The 16,828-nt window shown below is 51.3% G+C and overlaps 1 protein-coding gene across 2 annotated transcripts in view; it reads left to right on the forward strand.

Moving 5' to 3' along the window:
• Positions 1–16,828, forward strand: part of ATP2B2 (ATPase plasma membrane Ca2+ transporting 2) — a 371,578-nt gene that overhangs the window by 288,032 nt on the left and 66,718 nt on the right. For both annotated transcript variants that reach the window (XM_080796558.1, XM_080796557.1), the window contains exons 5-7: positions 5,262–5,459; positions 11,512–11,769; positions 12,792–12,917. In XM_080796558.1, coding sequence (XP_080652684.1) covers positions 5,262–5,459; positions 11,512–11,769; positions 12,792–12,917 — 582 coding nt within the window. The remainder of the gene's footprint in view (positions 1–5,261; positions 5,460–11,511; positions 11,770–12,791; positions 12,918–16,828) is intronic.

A 16,828-nucleotide genomic window follows, 5' to 3' on the forward strand; every position in this document is an offset into this window, starting at 1 on the left:
CCCCACACAGCTTCTGATATCAATTCCCTGCCACTGTGTTTCTGAATTTTCACGGTCTTGCTGGTTTTGTCTGGGGATATTTGACACAGAATGTTAACTTTTAATATGCTAAATGGCGAGATGATCTTTAATCTAAATTGAATCTCCAACACCATTCATCTCTCACATCACCTTCTTTTGTTTCTGCTCCCCAAAATAGGCATGTTAATTTTCAGTCAGAAGATGGGGAGACTACACGATTCCACTCCTAGGAGGAGTGTGATAAGTGGATTGCACAGTGGAATATCCCACCTGTAGGTCTTCAAACCAGTATCTTGGATACAAGGTATCAGAGCCACAAGTCTTCAGTCAGGCCACTCCTTCATGTCACATGTGGGGAAACTGAGGCCTAGGGAGGATAAGTGGCTTTTCCACACTCTTATGGCCCTTCCACCGTTCCTGCCCTCACCTTGACCGTCTCCTCCCTATCTTACTGAAATCCCACCTGTCCAAAGTCTTCCTCCTCTCAGAGGTCATGATTATCACCCACACCACCTAAAACTGAGTGATAATAATACAAAATCCTCATCGGGTACCAGACACAGCACTGGGAACCTTCCACGAGCCATTTTGCCAAAGCTTCAACCAGCCCTGTGAAATAGGCCTTACTGTTCCTTGCAATTTACAGATGGCGAAACCAAGGAACTGAGCAGTGAAGTCTCTTGCCCAAAGTCACTCAGAGCCAGGATTTGAACCCATGACATCTGCATTCAAACCCCACCTGAGTTCTTGGGGCTTAGTATCCCCAGCTCCAGCTCGGCACACCTTCCCCTGAGAGGAAGAGGGTGAACAAGATGTTATGGCCCCCATCTGTCACCTCAGTCACCCCATGTGAACCGCAACACTCGAGGTTCCCATCTTGGGTTACACACCAGGGTGTTGGTTGTGGGGAAACTGCCTCGGTTTCCAAGTGAGACTGGCTCTACAGAATACACAAATATTTTTATTCTGCGAGCTGTTATTTCTGAAAAACAGGGGATCTCAGAACCTGTGGGGAGCAGGGCAGAGCATGGTACTGGGGAGGAGGAAACCCCAGAAAGAGGAGGAAGAGACAGAGAGGCTGTTCTGCTCTGGCCCCTCCCCCCTCCATGTTCCCCACCCCATAGCCTTGAGGGTCTTGCACCAGCAACCCCAGGGCTGAATCTAGCTCACAGCTATGTTGTATTTGGCCCTGAACTGTTCCTAATGGGGAGATTTTATATGAAATTCCAGGTGTCCAGCTTCTGTCCAGATCTGCCACACTGGGTCCACATTCTCCCACGGGAACTTTGCCCCAGTCTCCACTACTCCCTGTTGCCTCCCACCCATCTACTTTGTGCATTCACAAAACCTCCTTGGTCCTCCAGCTATGCAAATTTGCCACCCCTGTCCTGTGCTCTGACCCAGGACCCAGAATCTCAGTGCCAGGTTGTGAATCCCTAGACAACAGAACCCCTGAACCATGAGCAAACTCCCAGAACTGGAGAACACCCACATTTTCAACTGGTCACCCTGTAGACTCCAGAACATTTGAATCACAGACCCACAGACAAAGAAGACTCACCTCTCTCTGAATCAATCAAGATGGACCCAGGAGATAGGCTGGCCCCAACCTTGCCGAGCTGCTTCTACATGAAGTCCTTGTTTACCAAACCTGTGAAGAGCCCCCAGATATGAATAGACCACAACAGGACCACTTCAGGACCTGCAGACCTTAGAACCCCTGGGATCCTCAGGGCCCACCCATCCTATTGAACTCCTGTACTATCAAGATGGGGCAACGAAGGCTCAGAGAAAGGAACTGACTAGTCAAAGCCCAGCAAACTGTCATCACAGGCCAGTGTTGACTGGTCATAACCCCTTTCTTCAGAGGCCCACCACTCTCCCCAGTTCTCCCTTCTTCCCTTTATCAAAATCCACTCCCAGGAAAAAACCTAAACTCATTTATACCATGGTGGCCAGAACTGATGATGGCTTCCCTTTTCCAGGGACTCTAAAGGAATCAGAGCTTTTATTTAAAGGATTGGGCCTAAGTAGAATAATTTCAAATGTTGACTATAGGTAGAATTGAACAAAGGCAGGAAGACAAGGAAACTTCCTAAAGTTCCTAGAGTCATACTGTATCATGCCTGCTTGCTCTCTATGTGGATAGCCTAGATGGCCACTCCAGCATGGAAGGGTAGAGGCAACACTGCCATGGGCTTAGGACAGGGCTGACTTGAGTTCTCAGGGCCTGGAAGCCGCTCCAACACAGCAGATTTGTCTCATGACGGCCTCAGTTTTCCCATCTATAAAATGGGCATAACCTAGCTCTGGAAGCCCTCATCCTTATTGCACAGGCAGAACATTGGATCTCCAGAGCTTACCTGTACTGCTAGGCTGGTGTGGGGTCTCCCCCAGAACAAGCCCCTCTGTCCCCAGGCTTTCGCCACAGGGTCTCATTCAGCCAGGCTCTTGGAGGCTGGCAATGGAGGTCTCACTGTCAGCATCAGAGGAGGCTCAGTGCCTAGAATCCAGACGGGACATGCCTGCCTCCCTGTACCCCTGACCATAGGTTGTTGGACTCCCAGGACCACTGAACTCTTATGTCCGTGACCTTCCAGGCTGTTCCCTTCATATCACTCTTCCCAGTATGCAGCACCCAGCACCGAGCTGGGCCCACAGGTGGAGGCCTGAAAAACACAGGTTGAATGAGTGAATGAATGGATAAGTTAAGGAATGACTGTTAGAACCCTAAAACCATCTGATATTGAACCACCAGGCCCTCAGGGCACCTGGATGGCTCCGTTGGTTATGTGTCTGCCTTCAGCTCAAGTCATGATCCCAGGATCCTGGGATTGAGCCCCAGCTTCAGGCTCCCTGCTCAGCAGGGAGTCTGCTTCTCCCTCTGCCCCTCCCCCGCTCATGCTCATTCCCTCTCTTTCTCTCTAATAAATAAATAAAAATAAAATAAACCACTAGATCCTCATAACGGTAGCAGTAGAATGTTCCAGGACTCTGACCCCAGCAGGTTAGTGGTACTGTTCTGCGGATCCCTCCGGATTCCCCCTTCTCTGGAATAGACTGAGGCTAGAAGTCCGATGGGGGTATGCCTCCCCCCAACCCCTCCATGCCCATCCTCCAGGTATCCTCATTAAGCCACAAGTGAGCTGGGGTTAGGCTGGTCTCAGAGATAGGACAGACACTACCCACCTGTGGGGGACCGTTTGTACTGTGTTCCTCGTGATGACACCCCATGCCAGACTCAGAACACTCAGGCATGTCACCTGCATTTGGTGGGTAAGGAGCATTCTAAGGTGCTTGGTGGCCTCAGTGCCAGGACCTGAGGGACAGGAAGCAGACCAGTCCTTGCACCCAGGACACCACAGCCCAGATGGGACACAGATCTAGTGACCGGGTCAGCCTTGCTGCTGAAGGCCCTAGGGGTGAGGGCAGGGGGCTGCTGTCTGCTTGGGGTGGAGGGAGTCCTTGTCAGCAGAGGCACCCAGAGAAGATGGAAGGCAGGCCTCTTTGTGGGGCTGTGAACAGTGTGAGTAAGGCAGGAAGTATGGCGGGGCACTCGTTGTGGAAAAAGTAAAGGTACACCAGTGACTTGGGGTGACACACAGTGGCATCGAAGGAAGGAGAGAAGCAAGAAGTGCTGGCCTCTGAGGGAGCCCAGGAGCCCGTGAGCCTGTCCTCTCTCTATCACACACCCGAATCCCATCATGACGGCTGATCTTTCAGGCTCCTCTTCAAAGGCACAAAGGCTGTGGGTGACTTACCAAGGTTTTGGTCATTCACCCCTTGGCGCCAGTGAGTGTGGGAGAGGACTTACGGACAGGCACATCGAGCGGGGCAGAGGGCAGGGGAAGGCCACACTGACAACATGAACCACACCGATAGAGGGACTGGCCTGGTGTGGCCAGGGGCGGGCCAAGGAGTGGAAATACACCTGCACGCGAGGCTCGGGTTGAGATCAAGAGGCCAGAGCACCAGGCTGAGAGAGGTGGACTTCATTCTGGAGGCCATGAGGAGCCTCCCAGAGTCGCTGAGCAGGGACTGAGGATCAGACTGGTGAGTCAGGGAGAATTATCTGGAAGTGAAGAAATGATGGGTTGGAAGCAGACCACTGTGTCCCGGGCCTGCATGATGAGGACTGCGCTCCAGCCTCCTGGTCCACAGGATAGACCAGGACCGCTGGCCTCCACTGAGTGTCTGCCACCACCACCCCCCCGCAGATGCCACCTGAGCATGTCACGTGTATCCTCTGCGCGGCCAGCTGCTCCGGGCGGTCGCTCTGCCTGTCTCCCTCACTGCTCTTGCCCAGTGTCTGGAACAGGGTTGGGCACGTAGTAGGTGCTCAACAAACACTGATCTTGTGGGTTATCTCATGAGATGCTCACAGCCACTCATGCGCTGGCAACAGTCACCATCGCCATCACAGAGGAGGACACCAAGGCTCAGAGAGCTGGAGGCACAGCCTGGGTTTTGAACCCAGGCAGAGGTTTCCAAGTCTGTGCTCAGCGGGGAGGGCAGGGGGAAATGCAGAGCAGGAGCAAGGGTGCGGTACAAGGTGGGCCTGGTGCTGTGTATTTGCTTCCTGTGGCCACCGTAACAAGTGACCACAAACTGGGCGGCTTTGAACAAGGGCACTTTATTCCCTCACAGCTCCAGAGACCAGAAGTCTGGAGGTGAGGTGTCAGCAGGGCCGTGCTGCTTCCAGAACTCTAGAGCACCTTCCCTTCCTAGCTTCTTTGGGCTTCTTCGTGGCTCTGGTATTGCTTGGCTCGTGGCTGCCTCTTGCCATCTCTACCTCTGTCTTCACAGAGCCTGTGCCCTCTGGGTCTAGGTCTTCTCCCTCTGTCTCCTGAAAGGACATTTGTCCTTAGTTTCAGGGCTCACCTGCATAATCCAGGGCGATCTCATCCCCAGATCCTTAACTTAATGACGTCAGCAAAGACCACTTTCCTAATGAAGTTCACATTCGCAGTTTCCAGGGATGAGGATGTGGACATATCATTTGGGGGTGGGGTTACTATTCACCCCACTGCGGGGTGTCTCTGGCATTTCCTAGAAGCACACTGCGGGCCGGAAGTGAGTATTGGGCACCAGGCTCCCAACTGGTGCCTGCAAGTTTCCTGCTTTGTGTTCCCTCTTTCTCTGTGCTTCGCCACGGGGCCATCCCCACTTGGGACAATTCCCTGAAACCCAAGCATCTCTCCCAGGCCTCCCAAGCCAACCTTTCTGCATTCTGTCCCCAGGTTTGCCGGGCACCGCTCCAGATCTGGAAAAGAGAAAGCAGATTTTCGGGCAAAACTTTATACCTCCAAAGAAGCCAAAAACCTTCCTGCAGCTGGTGTGGGAGGCACTACAAGACGTGACGCTGATCATCCTGGAAATCGCGGCCATCATCTCCCTGGGGCTGTCCTTTTACCACCCACCTGGAGAGAGCAATGAAGGTAAGACCCCTGTTCCCCACCCAGCAACAAGCAGCCTGGCCACATCCCAGGGCACCCAAGTGAGGGAACACAGGCCCAGGAGGTAGGGCCTCTCCCAGAGCCCCTGGCCCCCAGTTTTCCCTCGTGTGAGACATAAGAATTGCACCGACAGTGAGAATAACCACAGTGAGCATTTATTGAGCACTTACAGCCCATCAAGCTCTGGGCTGAGATGTCATCTTCCAAAGACGCCATGAGGCAAAGGCCATGATTATGCCCATTTTAAAGGTGAGGAAAACAAGGTATAAGGCACTAACTCGCTCAAGGTCACTGAGTAGGTGCTGGATCGGCTACCACCTTGCATGTGGCTGCCCCAGGCTTCCTCCTCCCAGTCTCCCCTTGGATTGCATCTTTTGCACAGTGCGTGAGAAGGACTCAACATCCATGCCACTCCTCCTGTTTCACGATCCTGTCCCAGGGTTGGTTCAGTATCGTGCACACACTCACGGGGCTGATGCTGAATATGTTTCCCAAGTGAGGAGGCCCGATATCAAGAGGGCCTCCCAAAATGTGTCCCCGTATTCTGAATGGGGACACCGCTCTGTGGACCGAGGAAGCACTGTCCCATTCATCCAGAGAGCATCCTGCAGGAGATGCTCTTCTCGAAGTCAGAACTCAGACTCCTAATGGAAAACTTCAACTTTCCCTCATCCTTTCATTCCAGAAACCGAGCACCTGCTCTGGGCTAGGACTTTATCAACTCGATGACTCTTTCCTTTACGATGGCAAAGTCGTTCAAACCTATGTCACACAATAGAGGAAGAGAGACAGACAGACACACACACACACACATACTATGGGATAAAGGGGCTCCCATAAGATATATTGTTTTGTTAGATTTTTATAATTTGATTTTTCATTAGTAGGATATTGTAAATACTTGTTATTAATTTTGATTCAGCATTTTCCTAATTAATGCACTGCCTAAAGAGATAATCCTACTATGTTCATTACTTCAATCAAGCAAATAAAAAGTGAATAGCTTATAAGAAATAACCATCATGGGCCTCATTTCCCCAGACAAGGAGGTGGTCTCTGAAATTCCTTGAACATCTGTCCTTTCACCCTCTCCCAAGCCTGAGTTGCTCAAGAAATGAGATAAACAAGTCTATTGGGCGAACTACCTCAATTTTATATGTAATATTACTAAGTTGCTTTTTATCCTGCATGACCTCTTTCCAGAGAGCGTTTCAAGACACAAGAAAGACAGATTTCACAAGAAAAAGTCAAATAGGAAGTCAGACAGGAAAGGAATGGAAGTGAATAAACCAACTATATTTGCTACTGTGCTTGAGATTTAAATTTGACTTTGAGCTTCCTGGCAGACAGGGCAGGAAGGGAATTAGGATGACTCGCATAGCACAAGCTTCCACAAGGAGGGAAAATAGTGCTTTAGAAAGACAGCATGTCCCCTGAAGGTGAATTCTTTTTTTTTTTTTTTTAAGATTTTATTTATTTATTTGACAGAGAGAGATCACAAGTAGGCAGAGAGGCAGGCAGAGAGAGAGAGAGGAGGAAGCAGGCTCCCTGCCAAGCAGAGAGCCCGAGGCGGTACCCGATCCCAGGACCCTGAGATCATGATTCAAGCCGAAGGCAGAGGCTTAACCCACTGAAGCCACCCAGGTGCCCCTGATGGTGAATTCTGGGATGAACTTTCAATGAGGACATTATAAGAGTTGCATATTAGGAAGCAGTCTTTGCTGCTTTTCATAGAACATGTAGAAGAAGATTGTACATGACTATTTGAATAAGCCTGGAACTAAGCTAAGGGTGCAACACACAGCGTAACAATAATGATAATTCTTCTTACTGTTTTTATAGCCACCACTAGTTGGGAGCATTTACAGTAGAGATTCGTTTGAGTAGAGATTCAACAACCCTGTAGGTAGCTGCTGTTATCATCCAGGAGCCAAAGTCCTGAGACAGTAAATGACTTGCTAGGTCACACTCTAGGAAGCAGCAGAACCATGACTCAGACCCAGACATTCTAGCTTCCGAGCCCACACTCCCATCCCTCAGCTGCGTTTCCTCAGGAAGGGATGGGACTGAGTCAGTGCCACCCAAGTAAGTGGCTTCCTGTGACCCAGTGTAGCATGAGATTAGAAGTCAGAGGGCAGATGGTGGGGGGGGGTGCGGTGGGAGCAGGAATCAAGGTCCTAGTGTGCGCCAGAAGGAGCCGCCCTGCAGATAGGCCTCCTAACAGATGGCTACAACCTCTTCCATTCTAGAGAGGTGGGAACCCAGGCCCCGAACAGGGAAGGACTTGCCCAAGGTCACACAGCTTGTTAGGCATTGGGACTAGATAAACCCATGTCTTCTGGTGCTTTCCATGGCCCCTCCCTGCCTCCAGCTGAGACACTAGCTCAGGCCAGGATCTGGGTGGATGAGGGTAGCTGCATATATTCCAGCCCCACAGAGTAAACTTCCTGTACTCTCCAGTTCCCAGACCCGTACACAGAGCTCTGGACCTTCCATGTTGCCAGGACCGCCGCCCTGCCAAGTCAGACTCAGACTTCATCAGTTATATCCAAAATGAGGCTAGTGATGGACTTGGAACCTGTAGAAACTTGAAACACCCACAGCCCTTTCCTGTTCGCTTTCTTGGCTAAGAGACCTCCAGATACTTGTCAGAGGTACACCCATGTACATGCTAATCCCAGGCCTGGGATTAGCACACTCAATGCTCCCAACTCCCTACCTGTGACAGCTGCCCTAGTGTCAGAGTTCCAGCCAAGTGACAGGCACATAGTAGGTGCTTAGAAAATATTTGTGTCTCTTCCAGTTTCAAGGACTCTTCTTTGATGCCAGGGCCCAGTCACCATCTAGGAAGCAGCTTCCCCATTTTACTGATGGACAAGTAGAGATAGACCCAGAGAGGTCGAGCAGTTTCCCTGAGCTCAGATGGACAAAAACCAAACCCTATAAATCCCCAGGTCCAGAGAGAGCAGCCACAGGCTCCCAGACCCTCTGGCTACAATCTTTAGATCCAGTCTGAAGGGTCCCCCCAGAAGAGACCTCAGCAGGCCTGCTCAGAGCCCCCCTTCCTTCCCTTTCCTTATCTCTTCCCCCCAGCTGCACCAGGGGCAATGGGCTTGTTCCCAGGGTCCAGCAGCTCCTGGCAGCTGAAGGCTGAAGCCAGCAATCCACAGCCCCAATTTCTGGCCATTCCAAGGCAATGTGTGACCATCAGACAGTTCTCAGAAGGAAACAAAAACTGATGGGCTTTTGCTGACAGAGTACCCTCAGGACCCAAAGGGCTCCTTGGTATTGAATAGGCAAAGGCAACAGGCAGGGTTGGGAGTCAAGGAAACAAAGTGAATCCTGCTCAAACACCATACCCTTGGCTTCCAGAAGCCAGTCCAAGGAGAGTAGCTCATGAAAGTGGAGAGAAGACCCACATTTATCGTGTGTCCAATATAGGCCAGCTCCTTACTGGGCTCTGGGTTCACAAAGTCATCCCATGTTACAGCTGTCCAAACTGAGACTCAGAGAGGCCAAGTCACTTACCCAAAGTCACACAGCAGAGCCTGGATTTGAAGTCAGGTCTTAATAGTCCCAGAATCCAAATTTCTGTGGTCTTGAGCTATCTGTGAGTGTCCTAAATGCTCCAGTAACTGCTGTGATATGTAATGGGGAGGCCCATCGATGAAGCACACAAGAGTCTTCCCATTTACAAAGCAACTAGCAGAGGCAGAGGGTAACAAAAGTCCCATAAAGCAAAGCACCGGGGCTCCACATCTCAAGTCACTCACTCAAAGCCCAAAAGAGCACATTTCCGTGGACTGGGTTTCTGTTTAGCAAGGTTCATCCGAGTTCCCCAGTCTCTGGGGCTTCCACTGGTGTCAATTATGATGGAGAAAGGGCACCCTGGTTCCCCTCCCCCGGTCATCACTTGGTGCTGAGCTCCAGCTGGATGTCCGAGGTTCCCTTCCAGCCTGGCTGTGGAGCTCAAATGCATTTACACATCCCATTTATCAGGCAACAAGGAACAGCAGCTTTCACTCCGTGTGCTCAGTGAGGTGAGGGCTTTACGTAAACACTGTGTCCCTCTGTCCTCTCAGCCACCTACGATGGAGTGCCTGTCCTCACCCCCATTTTCCAGATGAAAAAACTGAGGCACAGTGGTTAAATAGCTAGGTGAGAGGCATGCAGCAGTGAAGTAGCGCAGCTGGAATTCGAAGCCAAGGCTGGCCTGATGTCAGTTAGCATAAGCACGACTATAATGATCATTAGCACTAAAGGCTGGTTCAGCTAAACAATTTAAAATTATTGGAGAAGCCTGAAATTCCAAAAGAAAGAGTGACATCGAAGACCTTGTACAATGAGGTGGTTATTTACTAGCCTGCAAGAAGTGATTGGTTCAGTGAAAGCCATGGAATTTTCCAATGACATATTGCTGAGCCTCATGATTCTGGACCATCCCAAGCTTAGGCCCACCAGCTAACCTTGATCTCCACCCCTCTGAGCGCTGGAAAACATTCTCTGATACCACTTGGCCTTTTTGCCATGTTGCCTTTGACCCCTGGCTTCCCAGAAGCTCCTGCCAGGATCTCTTGAAACTGTTCTCTCTTCCTTGGGACTGAATTGGGCTTCCAGTCAGCCATGGGTCTTTGGCAACGTGAGGCCAGCACATGGCAGAGGAGGTCACTGGGCTCAGGGACAATGGGAAGGCTAAGTCCAGTGTCAGATTTCACGCCTGGATTCAAACCCCAGATCTGCTGTCTGACCCCAGGTAAGTAGCCACCCCTCTCTGAACCACTTCTCTTGGCCACCTTGAGAATTAAAATGAACACCTGGTGCAAGTGATTTGTGAATGGTCCAGTCCTCTGCCCAGCCACCTTGAAAGGGAACCTCTTGAGTTTTCCAGGGATGGATAGTCGGAGGATGCTGCTCGGGGTCACTTTCCATGGAGAAGGCTGTTCACCATCTTCTGGTGGGAAAAAGGGCCTGGGCTAGTCCTGGCTGCAGCACCCACCTTGGCTGTCCCCTCCCTTCTCTGAGCCTCAGTTTCCTCATCTGTAAGTGGAGGTAATAATTCTCCCTCCCTGGATCCTTGTGGGGATGTGGGAGGCAGGGTGTGTGGAGGAATTTGGAGAGGCCCTAGGACTCAGCACTCCATGGGCAGGATGTGAGGCCTTTGTATCAGATGTGTCTGCTCTTTTCTGTTCACAAGGTGAGACTGGCAAGTCTCAAGCAGTCTGGGGAATCAGAATGAGAGGTTCAGTGGTGTGAGGGTGTGGGATACAGTGTCACTGTAGGACAGATAAGCAGCCCACAGCCTGGACTGTGGGTGTCCTTGCTGTGTAGTGGGAGGGCATAAATGTCATACCCTGAGTTCTGGCTTGGGCTTACACCGTCCTCTCCTGGAACCTGGAAGAAGGTCTCAGTGACTCCCATTTTGCATAGGACACTACAGCTCAGGGAGGATAGTGAGTTACCTAGGATCGTACAGGGGCAGTGGCAGAATTCTTACCAGCCCATTGGACACGGCTAGAGCTGTGGTTCCTGCCCCCCACCCCCTCCCCACTCCTGGGCCTGCTATCTGGAGACCAGCCTCACAGTTGCTGGAAGCACGGAAGGAAAGCACATCATCAGAACTGCCCTCTAGGCCCTAAAGCACGTGCAGAACTGATCATCTTCATTCTGTTACATCCTCACTCCTCTTTTCTCATGAATCAGGCCTCTCCCCTGTGCCCGTCTGTGCTAGAACCACCACGGACCTCACCTTGACATTCAACCCTCACAATAGGTCCCCCAGACAAAGAATATTCATCCCTTTTTACAGAGGTGAAAACTGAGTTTCCAAAGGTGAAGTCATTTGCCCAAGATCTCACACCTAGAATGAAAGCAGGAACCTGAAGGGGTTGCCACCCAGACACATTGAATAAATTTAATAATGCTCATCTAATTACCACCATTTTTTTACTCAGATGAGCTGGGATTTAATTCCAGACCTGTAGGCTCCTCCTGCTTGGCTGACCCCACCCTGCCGACTTCCCTCTGCTCTTTGCAGGATGTGCGACAGCCCAGGGCGGGGCAGAGGATGAAGGGGAGGCAGAGGCCGGCTGGATCGAGGGGGCGGCCATCCTCCTCTCAGTCATCTGTGTGGTCCTGGTCACGGCCTTCAATGACTGGAGCAAAGAGAAGCAGTTCCGGGGCCTGCAGAGCCGCATTGAGCAAGAGCAGAAGTTCACCGTGGTTCGGGCTGGCCAGGTGGTCCAGATCCCTGTGGCCGAGATTGTTGTTGGGGACATCGCCCAGGTCAAATATGGTAAGTGTCCCAGCCACAGGGCCAGGTGTTAGAGCTCGAGTCTGGGCGGAGGTGGGACAGGATAGGCAGGCCCAGAGAGGCTGGCCCAGGGAAGGGAGTCAGTCCCTGAAGGCTAATCCTGAGCCAGGATGTCTTCTGAGATCCTTTGGGAAGTAGAAGGCTACTTCCTAGAGGAGGTAGGATTCCAAAATCTATGTAAAGTCAGAAATGGCAAATACAGGGCACATGTGCTACTTTTCTCCTAATCTACACCTGTAGCAGACATTACTAATCAATCACAGCTCAGAGATTAGACAGAAAAGTCTTCCCAACACAATACTCCAAGGACCACTAACACTCAGAATGGGTTTATGAGATGATACCCATTTCCTATATCTGATTGGGCTATTCTTGGTTGGTTTGGAGGCTTGAGAATGTGTTGTAGGGAATGGATGTAGATGAGCAAACATTCTAGGCCTATAATACTGCCATAGAGAAAGTGGTCAGGCTGGCTGGCACCAAAGGAGGTTTAGGCAAGATGTGTCTTGGGTAAGTAGAGGCAGAAGATGGGGGAGAGATTGCCATGCCCTCTTCACTCTGCTTGAGGGAGCTTGGTTTCCTCTGATAATGTGCCTGTCTTAAGGTCTCCTCAGCATAGTCAAGATAGACTCGTCCCTCCCAAAACAATTTCCCAAACTATAGTTGAGACAGAGAAGCATGAATCGTTGAGAAAACTGGACCCCAAATCCACACGAGGCCAAGAGAAGCGCTTTATAAACCGAAGTACATGCCCACTCGAGCTAGGGCATGTACTTGTTCTTGGCCGAGCCTCTGCCCTCTAGGCCTTGTGCCATTCACGTTGGCTCCACGTTTCAGTTGCCGATTGCCTGTAATGGGCACCATCTTAGTTCCACACCCCGGGACCTCAAGGCAACAGGTCCCCAATGGTGAACTTGACCTTGCAATCACACCTTTAAGGGAATGTTCCAAGACCTGCCAGCCACCTGAGACCCTGCTGAGTCTGTTGCCCTTCCCCCTACCAGGTGACCTCCTCCCTGCCGATGGCCTCTTCATCCAGGGAAATGACCTCAAGATTGATGAAAGCTCCCTGACCGGGGAGTCTGACCAGGTGCGCAAGTCCGTGGACAAGGACCCCATGCTGCTGTCAGGTGAGATGTGGCCCAACGGCGGGCTCACTCCCATTGCCAGTTCCCGCCTCATTGCTGCGGGGCCATCTGTGTCCCTGTCATGAGGCTGGAAGTTCTCAGAGATTTGTTCCTTGGCTCCAGACCCTTTCCCCCAACAAACGTACTTTGAGCCTACTGTGCCCTCTGCACTGCTCCAGGCCCTGGGGATAGTATAGTAAATAACGTCAACAGAGAATCCCTGCCCTCACAGAACTTACTTTCTAGTGACATGGCCTTCTGGAAAGTCAGACACCAAAGCCTGTTCTTGTCAGGGATAGCTAAGATTCCCTCAGGTAACAGTTATTTGGGACACCTACCATGGGCCAGGCACTGGGCTTGGTGCTGGGGATACAGCAGGGAGTGAGGCTGATGAAACCACTGCCTAGAGAAGCTTGTGGTGTAGTGAGAGGAGATGGGCATTGCAAAGCCCCCAGAGGGTGGTAGGTATATGATGGAAATAAAGCAGAACAATGGAAGGCAGGTGGCCGGGGGCATCAGGGAAGGCCATGTTTGAGTTGTGTTGTGAATGAGGAGAGAGAGCTGGCTTTGTAACTTTTGGGGGGAAATGTATACCAGACGGAGGGAACAGCAAGTGCAAAGACACTAAAGCAGGAAGATTGTGAGCAAAATGGAGGTGGTGGAGGGCCCAGATGTCGTGGGCCATGGTCAGGAGCTTGGAAATTTTCTAAGTGTGATGAGAATCATCTGAAATAGTTTTCAGCAGTGAACTGGTCACACGTACATTTTTTAAATCTGCCTCTGGCTGCTGCAGAGGGAAAGAGAGGAGGCAGAGAGACCCTGCAGAGGTGAGTCCCCAGCTGGATGTGACACCCCCCTAACAGGGACACACGAAGGGTCTCCTTGTCCAGCACTGCTCAGCAAACATCCTCTGAGCAGCAGCTGTGCTGGGCCAGGCCCTGTGCTGAGCACTGGACCCAGGATGACTCAGAGCCTCCCCTGACCTTGAGAGACCCCAGCTCACAGAGGCTAGGGGAAGCAGACCTGCAAACAGATCATCCATAGTAGAGGAGTGAGAGAGAGGTGAGAAAGCCAAAAAAAAAAAAAGGAGCAGAACTACCAAAAGTGGAATTGCCCAGGGTTCTAAAGAGTAGGAACTCACCCGAAGTGTGGAGAAAGGGCCTCTTACTGGAGACAAATGTGTGCAAAGACACAGAGGCCTGAAGGAATATGGGATGTCCTTGCAATACAAAGAGAAAGATCAACAGGTCTGCAGGGTAGGATGGTAGAAAGAAATGAGAATCAGAGCTGGGGCATTTATTTATTCAGAATTTATTTGACGAACATTTATTAAGTAGCTACTGTGTGCCAGTGGTTGGTAGGACAAATAATGTCCATGCCATCCTGAAGGTTAGAATCTAGACAATAAAGGAACAAGCAAGCAAATATATAAGGTAATTTCAAATATTCAGATGAAGACATTAATTATAATGAAATAGAAACTCTGAGGAAAGGGACAGGAACCCTGTTGGTCAGGGAAGGCCTGTCTGAGGAGGTTGCTTTAGAGCTGAAACCAGCACAATGAGAAAAGAAAGAACATTCCAGGTGGAGGGACAGCAAGTGCAAAAAGGCCTTGGAGTCTAAGAAATCATAGAAAGCCTTGAATGCCTTCTTGGAATTTAGGGCCACATGAGGGTTCTGTAAGTTGTCATGGCCCTGTGGCCCTGGTTCTGACCCCCTGAGCTGAAGTGGTTAGCAGAGAGGCAGTCATCCCTGGGAGAAGTGGCCTGGTGGTCATCTGAATCAGTAGAAGTCAGGTGGAGCCCCTGAGCCTGAATGGATGGGTGACAAATGTTCCAGACAGTTTGGAGAAGGGAAAGGAGGGTACCTTGCAGGAGGCTGAGGAGAGAAAATGTTTGTTCAGAATCACTGACTTGATGTACCCCAGACCAGCCAAGGAGATGGGCACTATTGCAAGGAGACTCTGGAAGAGACTTGGACAGGGCAGAGATAGATGAAAAGTCAGCTAGCCAGCCCAAGCCAAATCAACTTTTTTAGTCTTAATCTTTACTTCTAGCTGGAAGCCCAGGCAAATAGTGTGGACCCCAGGCCTCTGGATGTCAGGAGACAGCAGCCAGGGTCCCTTGCAATATCCTTGTGTGCAAGAGAGAGCAGGATATGCTAGAGCCTGGGAGATTCTGGTGGGTTTGTACTGATTCTTGGATTGCTGGTAATCCAGTGGTCTTCACTGGAGCTCTGTCCTGTTTCAGTATGTAAAGTGTGCCCACCAACTTTGCAGAGACCATGAGTGCAGGGAGGATGACAAAAAGAAAGCAAGAGGCAGGACCCACCAAGATTGCCCGAGTGCAGGGTGAGCTAGACTGAAGAAAGTGACCCTTGGCCATGAACTGCAACACTGGTGTTCAGAAGCACAATTGCATGGGGCTGGGAGGGGCAAGTGGCTTAGCCCAGGCTCACGGAGAGATGTGGGGGAAGGGGAAGGAGAAGAGTCAGCCCAATAGAAGGCAGTCTAATTAGTAATAGAATAATTCTGTAATAGTTAGAACCATTCTAGACAAAAGAGGCTGCCAAAACGTAGGGAGTTCCTGGTCACTGATTGTGTGTGAGCAGAACCTCGACAGGCTGTGGAGTGCTGGGGGTTTTGTAGGGTAGACCCAAGCCCTGGATGGTCAGTGCATTCAGTGCCCTCCCAGGCATACATGTCACAGATTCATCACACCCACTGTCGCCCTGCACCTCTGCTGGAGATGCACCTTACTTTGTTCCCCCCGCCCTGCCCCAGCTGAGGCTGCTCCCTCCTCCTAGATGGTCCTCTCCCTTCCTTGTTACACATTTAACTCCTGTGCATCTGCTCAGCCCCCACCTCCTCCAAAAAGCCTTCTTTGCCCACCACTGCCCTTGGACAGTTACCCCCAGATGGCTTGGGACTCCCCATTTCATCCCATGGCACCCATGCTGTGCTTGGTCCATTCGAGCACAGCCCCCTAATGTGGGCTGAATTTGGCTGAGTGCAAACTCAGTGAAGAGAAGAATGCATCCAGTCCCACCACCCAAAGAGATCTACTGGTCTCACTTGTATGGGTCCCATCCAGCCTTGGCCATATGCAGATGGACAGACACCATCATTGTTGCAATGCCCCTGTACTTCCTCCTCTCACCCAGAGCCGTCCAGCAGCTGGAAACCCTGAGCATGAAGCTACCAGGAGCTCCGTCCCTGGGCCCCGCACAGCACAGCAGCTCAAGCACCATCTGCCAGAGAGAGGAGGGAGGCTGAGGCTGTTGTAGAAAAGGCCAGGTTGGGCTAGACTGAGGCAGATCTGGGCTTGGGAATGAACTCACTATGTGGCTTTGGGCATGCTGCACCCCTTCTCTTGACCCGTGAGGACCGTGGGGAGGCCCTGGTGTGTGATGTAGGGGAAGCCCCTCCCTAGCCCTGTGAGAGCTGACAGATGCCCATGACAGATTGGTTCCCTCCCCGTTCCTTAGGTGGAGCCTGGACTTGGGTGGTGAAACAGGTCTGGGTTCAAATCCCTGCTGTCTCATTTGCTGGGAGACCCTGGACAAGCTTCTTACCTTGTCTGAGCTTCTAGTTCCTCGCTTATAAAATGAGGTGACCCCCAGCTGATGAGGTTGTGTCAAAGTGTCCATTTCCCCCTCTCTTCTCTCATCCTGAATATCTCCCCTTTCCCCCTCTCTGAGCTTCCCCATCCAGCTCCTCCCCTCCTTCAGCCTGCATGAGCCTGCCTCCTCCAAGGGGTTTTCCTTGATTGTTCTCTTCCCCAGCGCTCTGAACTCTGGATAACTGCCATCTGGATGCTCATTTTTGTGCATGACAGACACGTCGACCTTTCCCTGGGTGGGGAGGCCTTGCTGGGCCTTCCAGTTGAATGCCCCCTGGGGAAGAGAGAGGGACC

This window comes from Martes martes (genome assembly GCF_963455335.1).
Source record: "Martes martes genome assembly, chromosome: 1".
NCBI lineage: Eukaryota > Metazoa > Chordata > Mammalia > Carnivora > Mustelidae > Martes > Martes martes.